This window comes from Gymnodraco acuticeps, unplaced genomic scaffold (assembly GCF_902827175.1).
Source record: "Gymnodraco acuticeps unplaced genomic scaffold, fGymAcu1.1, whole genome shotgun sequence".
NCBI lineage: Eukaryota > Metazoa > Chordata > Actinopteri > Perciformes > Bathydraconidae > Gymnodraco > Gymnodraco acuticeps.
In genome coordinates, this window is record NW_022990014.1 from 517,864 (window position 1) to 530,467 (window position 12,604).

Genomic DNA, 12,604 nt, shown 5'->3' on the forward strand with positions numbered 1-12,604 from the left:
CCATGGCATGTGTCATCACCCTGACTTATGGGCTCGGTGAGGGGACTGTGTTTGTCGTTTTCTCTGATCTGATCTTCAACCCGATCACAAAAAGCATTTCCATGTGTTTGTGTCTTATTTTGTCAGTATTTATTTTCCTGCAAAGGCCTCTGTGTATTTATTTATTACATGTGAAGGAAGCAATATGGTTGCATCAAAACAAGAGAATACACAACAAAGCCTTAAACAAGACAGGAGATGTGTAAATAAAGTGGTGCAGTCAACTTTATTGATGTACAGAGCAGTAAATATTTTTTCTTCAGGTTTAGCATTCAAGAAAAGAGTTCTTCACTACAGTATATCAGGAGTGTGAGGGCCATTAGCTGCACTATACCTTGACTTTAATGCAGAACTTCCTTCACTGTGGAATCGCAACATATGTCAAACAAACAAGCCAAGTGAAGGGAAACAGGCCACAGCGGAGGTTGAAGAAGTATACAGAAAGCTTTTTTTCTTAAGAACATAACCTTTTCTTCCATTACAATAAATATTTAATCTGACTAAATCTACAAAAAACAGTCTCGAACTCTAAAACCATACCTTACCAGGGGTTTTTATTAACCTGGAATATAAATAAATGTATGTGCATATGGGCATATGACAACATTGAGTAATGCAGTGCGTGTTCACAGTTTGGAGGCCCAGTTTTAAACTTGATCATTATACTTTTATGAACTTAGCCTGTGAAATATATGACATTTTGTATAATCAATTATTTTAGAATAAAAACAAAAATGTGTGACTTTTATAGCAATCTGAATAAACTTACACAGATTTTAAGTGACATCAGTTGTACAGAAATATGATCTATAATACACTGAGAGAGAAAAGAAACAACAAGAAGTACCTTTGGATGTACTCTGGCCACAGGTAGAAAAGATCAAACACTGCATTCAACTCTGATAGACCATTAGAAAGAGGTGAGGCTTGAACAAATAGAGAAGCACAGCACTTCATCTCTCCAAGTCTTTGATATCTAAGGCCTCAGGTATTTCATAAAAATGCAGTATCCAATTCTCAATTCCATATTTTAATCTGCTTTGTTCTCTTTCATGCCTGATACGTGTCCCTCTCCTTTTGTCTGAAGGATCCTTAGTACTGTATGTGTTTTCTGCCTATATACTTTGAATTATATTAAGTTTGCTGCGTTGTGAGTGGATGAGAGTATTAAAATATAAAACAGTCCTAAACATCCTTAAGAAATAACCTTTTTGCAATCACAAACAGCCTTTGAGGGTCTGGCTATGTTACTGTTACAAATCCATGGAATGTTTCTTTGTTCCTTGTACAGATGGCAAGGCAGAATTTATTTAAACAATATTGGTCCCTATTCTCCAGCATATTACTAAGCATTGAGTTGAAACCATTTCTCCCAGATTTGGCAGGAAACATTATCCAGCAGTACAACAACAAAAACATCTGTGTCTCAGAGCATGAGCATTACTGTATGATGCATGGACATTATACATTATCCCTGAAAGAACTCCACCATCATCACCACCATGGTACCTCTCAATACGCAGCCTCCCATCTCATCTCACTGTGCTTTCCAAGCATTTCTCAATCTGAGAAATGACAACAAAAATAAAGGTTGCTTGTCAAGGGTTAAGTCTTTACGTGGATGTCCTCGTACCTGATGATCTTGTAGGTGACCCAGTAGAAGACATTGAAAATGAGGAACGCCAGAGGAAAGCCGGCCCTGGAGATAGTGTCTATCCTCTTGGCTCTGTCCACAAACTTCTTCTTCATGGTCTCTAAGTCCTTGGCGGCTGATTGTTGAGAGTTCAGAGCTGGAGCAGCGTTCTTAACAGCTGAGCCATCCTTTGTTGGCAGACATTGACTTTTATTGTAGCCAGCTAAATTAAAGCGGCCATCACGCATGTCCTCATCCTGAAAAAAAAAAACACATTCACATATGGACAGAATTAATGTAGGCCCTACTCTTAGATACCCCACTGAAAGTGCTTAGTGTTGCTGTTAGCATAGTGAACTTACATGAACAGTAATCATGAGATAACACTTTTAAATTATAAAAAGATGACCTGATGCAGTGTATTGATAAATCTCTCAGTGCAAGCCTATGGGGATGAATATTAATTCACTGTTTGTGCTACTTCAATATCTCGTGCCATGTAAAGTGGAAGTTAGCCACAGTGGTTCATTGTGCTTAAAGCTAATGCTAGCATGCTCACAATGGCAATGCCACATGGCGATGTTTGGCAGATAGGCCTATAGCAGAATTATTATATTACCATGCTCACATTTTAAATGAAACTGTTAATGTGCTAATAATTGCACTTAAACACTAAACACAACGAAGCCTACAACTGCGGCTGAATTTCAGTATGTTTGTAGGTATTTGGCCACTTAACCAGAATTAAGACCTGATGACGGTGTAGAAAAAACTCAGAGAATCAGCTCTCATCCTGATTTTGCACATTGTATTTTTATTATTATCATTATGTCATAGTGACCTGGTAATCCCCGATGTATATTATGAATAGCTGTCCTAAATATTGGGCCAATTGACCAGTTGGTGGCACTACAGGAAAAGTTAGAGCTTCACCAGAGTTGTTATGATTCATCTTCTGGGTACCATGAATGTTTTTATATCTTTCAGTTTGGACAACCACTAATGTGGATAAGTTTGATATCCAAATAACTTTGTAAGCCTACCTTGTTATTCCTCCTTTGCCTTCGCCTCAGACGAAGAAACTCTTTCTGTTGCCTGGAGACAAAATTAACCCCGGCATATTCTAGCAATGCAGCAAATACAAAGAGCAGACACACAGCCATCCAGATATCAATGGCTTTCACATAAGAGACCTGGAAGTAAAAAACAGATATCTTTTGTTAGATCCTTGAAGGTGATCATACTGGTATCAGCTAAAAGTTCAGGCTGACTTTTGCTAGATTTGAATGTTTCCGTATTTATTTCTAAGCCCTAGAGATCAATTCTCCTATTGCAGCTGTGGACCATTTTCATTATTTTTTCTCACCTAACCTTGCTCATTGTGGCAGTTCAATAGACTTCTAAATGACTGTAATTATAGGTCATGTTTGCTAACAAGTGTATCAGAGCTGCCAGTAATGTCAGTGAATTCATAAATAAAGGGAAATAATTGCTGCCTTCATTACCATTAGAAAGAGATGAGTTCCCTTCCTGTTTTTTTGAAAAAGTTGAAAGTGAACTCCTCACTCCATGACAGCTGATTAGCATCTAAAGAAAACAACTCGGCGTTTTAAGGAACAGTTAAGGCATATTAAGGTGTTGTTTTCTAGAATCGAGGCTCTCAAAGGCTTTTCTTTAAATATGTAACAGTATGCAAGTCTTTTATGTGAGAATCTCTTACGCAGCTGCGGTCTTCGGTGCTCAGGTGCGGCCTGATGCATGGAGAGTGATTGATCATCAAGATCTGACTCTCAGTGCTTGTAGTACCCTTCACAACATGTGCATGGTAATTCACTCTGATTGGAAATATGCTACAACAGAAAACCACTGCTGTAGGCTATGTACATGCTTTAGATAGCAACATCTTCACAGCTGTTACAAACATGTTGAATGCTGTGAATTGCACTGACCAGGACAACAGAGCTGAACTGTGTCACTCTCAAAGAAACTGTCAGTTACAGTAGAGAAGTAAACAACCCACATTTAAGCTCCAAGGACGGGCTGTGTAAAACAAATTGAAAACGAATTGATGTATTTAGTAATCTTACATTTAAAATAAATGTGGGTCTTTAGGTCTCTTTATCTTTATCCCATATCCTTAAATTGTAATTATATAATCAGAATCGGTTTCTATACCAAGTAGGTTTACACAAACGAGGAATTTGCTTTGGTATATGTGGTGCATACAAAGACACAGAAAGAAGAATACGTAGCAAAACTAAATGAAATTAAAATATTACATATTTACCTATTACAAATACTAGATACTGTATTTAAAGTGGATTGCTGTGCTGATTTAAAAGAGGTAGTGTGGAGAAGAAACACTGAGCCATGTGTTTCAACAATACATGTGTATATTTAGACATGTTATTAAAATATTTATAATTATTTAATTATTAAATCATTACAAGAAGAAGAGACCACAATCAGCAATGTTTGTATTTATAATAATCATAATAATTGGTGCATGCCTTCATATCTGTCTCTTTTATATGTTTCACCATTAGAGATTTGTGATGTGTTTTTATGATTTATGTTTTTTTTTATAGAAACCAAACAAGGGCTCACCTTTGGAAGAGAAGCCCTGGAGCCGGAGCTTTGGGTGGTCATGGTGAGCACGGTGGTGATACCCAGTGCCACTCTGGCTGGAGCAGCGTCCATATTGATCCAAAAAGACACCCATGAGAGGATGACGATGAGGAGGGACGGAATGTACATCTGGATCAGGTAGTACCCCATCTGTCGCTCCAGATGAAAGTTCACTTCTATGCAGGTGAACTTACCTGAAACAGCGAGACACACAAATGCAGTTCAGCTACCAAAACATGAACCATAGAAATGCAAAGGTATATTTGGTGTGTGTGTGTGTCCTCTCACCTGTGTTGTAGTGTTTTGTACAGTAACCCAGCTCCTTCTCTTCCCTCATAATGAACTGAGGCAGTGTGAGTCCATCTGACACCTGCACCGCCCCGTTCTCCAGCCACTCGAACACCAAGTCATTCATGGTGTACCCGACTAGAGAAAGAACAGAATAGACAAATCAGTATCTAGATATGTAAATCTAAATCAAAACTGAGACAAAGTCAATGCTTACAACTTTCCAGCTGCATTGTACAAGTTTGGACATCCATCGGAAAGTTCTTCAGGTCCATTGGGCAGGACAGAATGAGAGTTAACCTGTGAGCAAGATGCAGTGAACAGAAAACACCAATGAATATTTTTGATTCAGAAAGCAATATATTTATTAAACTTCAGTCGACACATGAATAGAAAATAATTTGCTTGCGACAGTTGGTGCTTTTTGGTGGTAATCCGTGCGCCTTTTTCTCCTGTGTGATAGTGTCTGAAATATCATGTATGATTCCCTTCAGCAGGTTCCTATCACACTTTCATTACTCCAATTTATTGTCTCTGTGATGCATTGTCTGCCCACTCTGTCGTTTCTCTCATGAACGGAGGGAGCGACTAACCACCTTTCATCTCTCCCGTTGACCCGCTCCGCCTCCACACCTGAGCCTCTCTAAATGGACTCAAAATTGATCTTCACATCGCATCATTGCGGAGAAAATTGAATGCTGCGTGTGATTGAAGTTGTATTGAAATAAAATGAAACATATTTTCATATCTTGTACTGAGTTTTGTTCAGATTTTCAGCCGATGGGGTTTCAAAATGTCATCCATCCTGTCTGCTTGTTTCAGAGTCTTTAGCAATGGTTTTATGGATTACAAATCTTCTGCATTATTTTCATACGCACAATAGATAAAGGGCAGTTGTTGCCAATGAAAAACTGTAAGTCTCAGGCTCCAAAAATATAACATACAGTACACTTAAACACATCAACAATGTTATGAAATAGTGACGTAATGGTGTAATTGAAATGCAGGTTTATACATATAAAATTGAAGGCAGAAAAGAATCTAAGATGAAATGCTATACAGAAGAATAAAACACTGTATGATGGGAATATGGAATATTAGGGAGTGTGTACTACACACAATGTAGTGTTTCTTCACAGAACTCAGGAGTTCAACAGTCCAACATGAAGACCGATTCCCACTTTTATCTTTGCTTCGGATTCCCCACAATGCCCCTGAGATTTGCTGGCCCTCTTCCAATCAGTGTTCTTTTATAAAAAATCGACATCGCATATGGGGATGTACTGGACTTTATTGAATTATGCCATTTCAAAGGAGTGATCATAATATGATAAAATCCATTTAAAACTGTATCTTTTAGATTGACAGTCTTTGATGTTTGAGAGGAAATGTAAGAAAAGCAATAAGTGGACATGTCCTTGGGTGATCTATGCATCAGAGCTTTTGGTTATTTGCAGATTCATTTTTCACTCAGCACAGATTCCTACAAAATCCCCCGGGGTAAACTATGTCTAACAGTTATTTTTAAATGATCAATTTGCCTTAAACCTCTTGTCTCATCACTCTTGTGTTAACCTCCTACTTGACTTGTTTTAACTTGTGTTTATCTTCACCTGATACTGTAGAGAACAGTCCCATCTTTGAAGATCCGCAGCAGCTTGTTGTCTGTGGTCACATCGTGGAAGTTGGCCCCTTTCTCGTTGGCAAAGAAGAGATCGGGCTTCCATATGGAGTCCAACATGGATGGGTCCAGGTCCAGGGAGGAATCTGGATATTTACTATACGCCAGCCGAGGGTCATTCCACTTCTGACGCAGGAAGATGTTCACTCTGTAATCCTGCACAGATGACAAGCGGCTTTGCATATGTTGTAGTCCAGCGATTGGGGTTATGAGAAAGCAGTCATTTGTATTGGTTTTAAATATTAGTTATCTTTCTGATGAGGTAAAGAACACATTTACATTGGTAACCTTATGTCTCCATTATTATTTAAAAAAAATAATCTGATAAATGGAAAGCAAGGCACTCAAATTATTCAATTGCAATGCTGAGGTATTTCCATACTACTTATTATTTAATTATATACAATAAAATATGTATATACAATTGTGTAAAACAAGAATGCTCTGAAGGAACCATTCTGCATAATGAGTACTTTTGATTACTAAAGTACACTTTGTTGCTAGTAGTTGTTTACTTTTACTTTAAGTATCACATTTCACTCAAAAACAGTCCTGTAATAATAATAATAATAATAACACATGAAAAATAATAAAATGGATGAGAAACAAGACATTTATTTTAAGGCAGATTTGGCAACATCTATATCTTGCAACACCATCAACCATCATCTCGGTGCCTAGAATGTTACATTATACATGATGTTCACATGACCAGTGTGATGATTGTCCATTGTTGCAAGTTGAATTAGCAAACTACTGACCTTATAATAGTTTTTCTTATTTACCATCTTTTTTTTCACCGCCATTATAGAAGCTAATGGTGGATTTATAAGATCAAGTGGCTGATGAGGAGAACTCTGACAGTGCAGTAAGTAAACTGAGTTTCACAAAGCTCAGTTTCTCAGAGTAATTGAAATGTCATGATGATGAGAGGCCCTTATGTTGTTTGACATTTCATCAGAATATTGGCGGTTCAAAAATATTTGCATGCGTGTCAAAAGCTGTGTAATTTCCTGGCAATCTTATGAGCCCCTGCTCACGCGCAAATTAACAACCTTCATTCACGATTTAAGTACTCATTATCACTCATTATGAATCCTTTAATCGTGATGAGTTGAGATGCAGCCTAACAGGTTTTATATTTGTACCCCTAAGGCATGGCAATGTTTCACATCATATTGTAGATCAGCTGGTATGAAAGCCTCCCCTTCCCTAGAGTTATTGGCTGCACTTAAAGGGACTTGCTGGTTGAAATGTATTCTATTAATTATTAAACCAGCTTGTGTGTAAGGGCTGTCAAGGGAGAAGAAACCAATACTTATTTGCATAAACGTATAACAGATTTCTGTGTCTTATCAACCGCCAATAGACTCTTTGATGGCAAAAACAAAGTATGTTTGTGAACAGGTACACATAGCAATGATAAATGTTTTTTGAAAAAAAAGGTATAAGGTCAAAAATGTAAAATAGGATGATTCAGTCTTAACTTCTGAGCAAGAGTCAGGACTTTAGATTGTCCAAGCACAGCGCTCAACTCACCATTGTAGTTTCTGCTATAGAACCAAAGCTGTTGATAAATATGTTGCAGGTAACATTAACTGGTGGACCTGCAGGTTGAGGGATAGATAACACATTGTGCAGAAATCAGCCAAAGTGCCAGAGGAACTCACCATGGTTGTCTCTGTGACAGAGCTGAAACTGTTGATACAAATATTGCATGTAACATTTACGGAGGGACCTGTGAAATGGAATGACAACCACATGACAGGAGAAAGCCTTAAACCATATGATCAGGGCCAATGGGTTTGGATGAAGTTATTTCATCAGGATATTTGGGACTTTGGTTCACAAGCTGCTGTTCCACTGAGTGTGTCAACATGCATTAATACCAACAAGCACTATTTATTTATTACATTTTCTTTAAGGAGCTCCAGAGTGGATGGCGACATGCTGCATGCTGTGTATAACCAGACACAAAAGATCAAAACAATTGTGGTAAATGGTGTGAAAATGTATACTCCAACTAAATATATTAATTGTTAACAACGTCAAACTGTTTCACCTTGTTAGAATATTGATGATTTTGAAGTGATGTGGTGATCTTTTGTGGTTAACACGCTTTGAAATGTATTTTTCTGCATTCTGTGTTTAAGAATTTAGCACACACTACATGCACACAATGACAAACACATGCACACACACACACACACAAACAGTCATTTAGATCTGCAACTATAAGCCTGATAATCAAATTAATCTGCATCAAATTTGACAGTTTACTACAAAATGCCAAATAACTTACTTGTTACAGTCTATATCAAATGGGAATATGTTCTACATCTTCCATGAAACTACAACAATTATGACTGTTGGTTATACAAAAATAAGACTTTTAAATATTTCAAGTTTTTGTTGTACTATTTTCTAACAAGAATACATTATTCAAGAGAGAAATGCACCCATATTTTAGATTTTCATCAGTTGCAGCCCTAGTCATTTGTTAATATCAAAACACTTAAGGTAAAAAGTACCATGCATGCTATAACGAGTAGTGTCCTTTTCATGACCTAAACAGAAATGTTGTTGCGAGGCTAAGAAGGTTATGCCACTTCAGTCACAGCAAATGTGTTTACCGAATCTGATAAGTGAAGTTTTAAGCCCTTGGTAGTGCCCTTCCTCTGTGCTTTTCTCATCAATATTGCATGGCACTAGGTATTAATATTTGCCTCAGTTTGTCGTCAGGTAGCTACATTTAACAGCAGAAGCAGGAGAAAAAAAGAAGCAGTACCTGCACACAACAAAGTCAGCAAGGAAATCTAGGTCAGCCTTCAGAAATACAGTTCACCGTACAGTTCACTTCAAAGTATGACTTGGAGGATCGCAACTGAAATCATCTGTTTACATCGCAGTGGGTTCATGCAAAAGTGTTTGTTTTCTAGCTATGAGATTATTATAAAATGTGTATAAGACAAGAAGCTGTATCTGCAGAGAATACAAATATAACCCAGCACCATTAAAATCCTTCTCATTGCATCTTCATCCACGTGTGCTCGGCTTCTCTTCATTAGAAACAGTTGCTTTCACTTCCTACCCCCCTGAAAATACCAGCTGGTGTTACACAGGCTGTCCTCATCCCATTTTATGTCCATATTCTTTCCTTTTCCAGCAGATGGAGAGAAAAGGTCTGAGCCATGTGCTTCTGAGTCCTGTTGATCAGTCCCCATACTACACTTTCTTGGCTGCTTTAACAACTGGAAACCCCAAACCCCCCACAACAAATCCCAGCCCACCTGACCCACCCAGAGCGGGCCTGAGCCCCAGCAGCCTCTCCTCACTCAGCTCAGTTCCACTGACAGATGCTGTTTGTGTCCCATCTATAACAGCATCAACAACAGTGGGAGTCAGCAGCCTGCAGGCTTGCCTTGGGGGTACCAACCCTCATTTGGCCTGTCATGGGGGCAACCCTGTCCGTGATCTTTTTGTTTGGTTTCTAAAATATTACTTAATGGAGATACAGATTATATCATCTGTTCAACATCGCCTTCCAATAATAACTCAATCTCCCCCCCCCCCCACTTACACTTCCATTTCTGCCCCCTGTTTTATGTTTTTATGTTTTATGTGTTGTCCTTGTATGTTTCTTTGTAAAGCGACCTTGAGGTTATGAAAGGCGCTATATAAATTCAAGTTATTATTATTATTATTATCATTCTTGTTAGAAAATTGTAAAAAAAAAGCTTGAACTAAGAATAGTACAAAATAGTACAAAAACGATTTAAATGTCTTGTTTTTTATAAACTAACAATCCCTTTTTTTGTAATATCATAGTAGATTAAGAAAATATTCCCATTTTTTATGAGGATGTAACCATTCATTTATTTGGCATTTTGTAGTAAACTGTCATATTTGATGCAGATTCATTTTTACGTCTATCAACTATTTGATTATAAGGCTTAGTTGCAGCTATAAATGACTGTTTGTGTGTGCATGCGTTTGATTTGACCACATTACAACAAACGTGCAATGAGGGGTTAGTTGGTGATTTAATTCAAGCCAGGACAACCATGTTACTGTCAACTGAAGTGATTGATTGTGCTTGTCTAAGGCCTGACAGCTCAGTGTCTTAGCATCAGATAAAAGCCAATGGATTTCCAGATAGGTAATAATGTCAAAGAGAATGGGAGGTGGGGATGGGATACCGTTTTTTTGCATGCAGAAATTCTCCATGCACACCACTTGAAAAGAAGGTGTTTCTGTGGTTGTGTTGCAAAGGTAAAATTAAGTTTGAATTGACATGTGTGAAGATGTCCAAAATACAGTGAAAAACAAACCTTTAAAATTCGGTCTTATTCGTGCATCATATCCGGACGTGCGACCCATGAGTGAGTCCAGAAAGTCTGACGGAGACAGGTTGGTGGATGATCTGGAATCGTACTCCTTGGCATCCACAACTCTGTAACACACATAGTGAGATAACAAAAAAATCACTTTATCAAACTGAAGTCACGGCTGAAACCCAGGAGTTAAACCTTATCTGTCGCCTAGCAGCTGCCAGGGAGTGATGGGCAAGCACAGAGAAACTAGAAAATGCGTTTAAGAACACACACGTATCGGACAAATCTGGGATTTCGACGTCGTAGGCATTTCGTTTTTTATCAGAAAGACCTACAATTCTGTCACATCATGCAAGATTACCGGACAGATTTCACAGCGTGATGTAGTTCCATATGAAACATCGCAGATATATTGGTATGATGACACAAGAGATTGAATAATAATAAAATGACATGCGTAAATCTCACACAAAAAATAACACTGAGGTATTGGACAGTTTGCGCACATTTTAAGGACGAAATTGTGCTTAGAAATACCATTTAAACTGTTGGAAATAGAGAGTAACTTTAGTTAGCCCTAATCAAGCTCAAGCAATTACCAACTTAGGCTGTGCAGAGGGAAAGTCAATGCTTATATCTTGCTTGTTTAACGGCGCCTACAATTAGTAATATATCGTATTTACCAAAGTAAAGAAGGGATAACTAATGTGTTTTCATATCTGTAAATTCATATCGGTAAATGAATTGACTTACCTGAAGTTGTTTGTCGCCATGAGATATGTAAATAAAGCTGCCAAAACCCTCGTGAAAAAGCGATTCATTCCTGGAGGTTTCCCCATGTGCTCACTTTTTCATTTCTTCCATATGTTTTGGTCAAACACATAATCCAAATAGGGGAACCGCTTTCTTCCTGACCAAGTCGCGGGCGTTTGGATGTTCTTGTGTCACACAAAAATACATGAGACATTCCTCGAGGCAGCCACAGATCATAGTTTAGTTTCATAAAACTCCCAAAAACAGATCTCCGAAGCAGAGGTGTGAATAAACATCAGTCCTGTGGTCAAACGCCGAGAGGGTGAAACTCCAAAAACGCTCGAAAATCTTTTGGCTCAGATCTGACAGCTGGCTCTGTGAAGACAGCCCCGCTGGCCCCTGTTGGTAGTTATGAAGTGAAATCTTTCGCAGGTCTTCTGTTGAGGAATGGGAGTGAAACGCCTTTTCTCATTTCAGAAATTGGACAGCTCCCGGCTCCATTACGCGCAAGCGCAAGGCTAACAAATGATAGACGTGAGTTGGTTTTTAATAAGTCCAATAAACGAGGGGGGTAATCATTAGAAACACATTCAATCATTGTCTTCAGTGTTGTTACGTAACGAAAGGTTTCCGTTTGTAATGTCACAGCGTTACTATCAGGGGCATCGCGCCAGCTGCGCATCATGGATCAATTGGCCTCAGTAAGATCCATGTTTCCCACTTGTGTATTTAAGCAGTTTTGAGGAAATTAGACGGAACATGTGGGAGTCCAATGTCACATTACATCCTTTATTAAAAATATACCTTTGACAAATACCGAATCATAAGCATAACAGGAAACAACACACTCATACTGTGGGTGTACAACATAGGATTGCCTGGGTTACTCTGACATCATCTTTGGTTTAATTTTTTACACAATGTGCCTTTTTGAGTTCCCATTCTTGTCTCTTTAGAGCAACCTACATCCTCACACAGATATGACAAGTGTAAATAAAGGACGCACAAGCCATAAGCCACTGGGAGAGTATTTGGTACCCTGGTTGCCCTGGAAACAGATTTCCGAGGCACATCATTGGAAATGCTGAAAGGTTGGCCTCCCAGAGCGAGACTGAAGAGAGTTGACTGACAGACACAGACACAGACGAAGATGGCAGAAATATACTACAGGTTGGATGGAGCCCAAGGGTGGAAGGGTTTAGTAGGCTGCCACATAGATTTAGTAATAATTATTCAATATATATGTAT

The 12,604-nt window shown here is 38.4% G+C and overlaps 1 protein-coding gene across 1 annotated transcript; it reads right to left on the bottom strand.

Annotated features, from left to right (window-relative positions):
* Positions 1-246: 246 nt before the first annotated feature.
* On the bottom strand, positions 247-11,816 carry glra2 (glycine receptor, alpha 2). The gene is made up of 9 exons (XM_034213474.1): positions 11,357-11,816; positions 10,601-10,722; positions 7,809-7,876; positions 6,202-6,425; positions 4,806-4,888; positions 4,589-4,726; positions 4,280-4,494; positions 2,716-2,865; positions 247-1,929 (listed from the first exon to the last, which is right to left on the bottom strand). The coding sequence occupies exons 1-9, from the start codon at positions 11,440-11,442 to the stop codon at positions 1,645-1,647; spliced, it is 1,371 nt and encodes a 456-aa protein (XP_034069365.1). The 5' UTR covers positions 11,443-11,816; the 3' UTR covers positions 247-1,644.
* Between the last annotated feature and the right edge of the window lie 788 nt (positions 11,817-12,604).

Coding starts and splice junctions, on each gene's coding strand:
- glra2 (XM_034213474.1), bottom strand. CDS start 11,442: ATGGGGAAACCTCCAGGAATGAATCGCTTTTTCACGAGGGTTTTGGCA. Junction 7,877..10,600: donor AATAAGACCGAATTTTAAAG/GTTTGTTTTTCA, acceptor CTCAACCTGCAG/GTCCACCAGTTAATGTTACC. Junction 4,495..4,588: donor TACAAAACACTACAACACAG/GTGAGAGGACAC, acceptor TCGCTGTTTCAG/GTAAGTTCACCTGCATAGAA.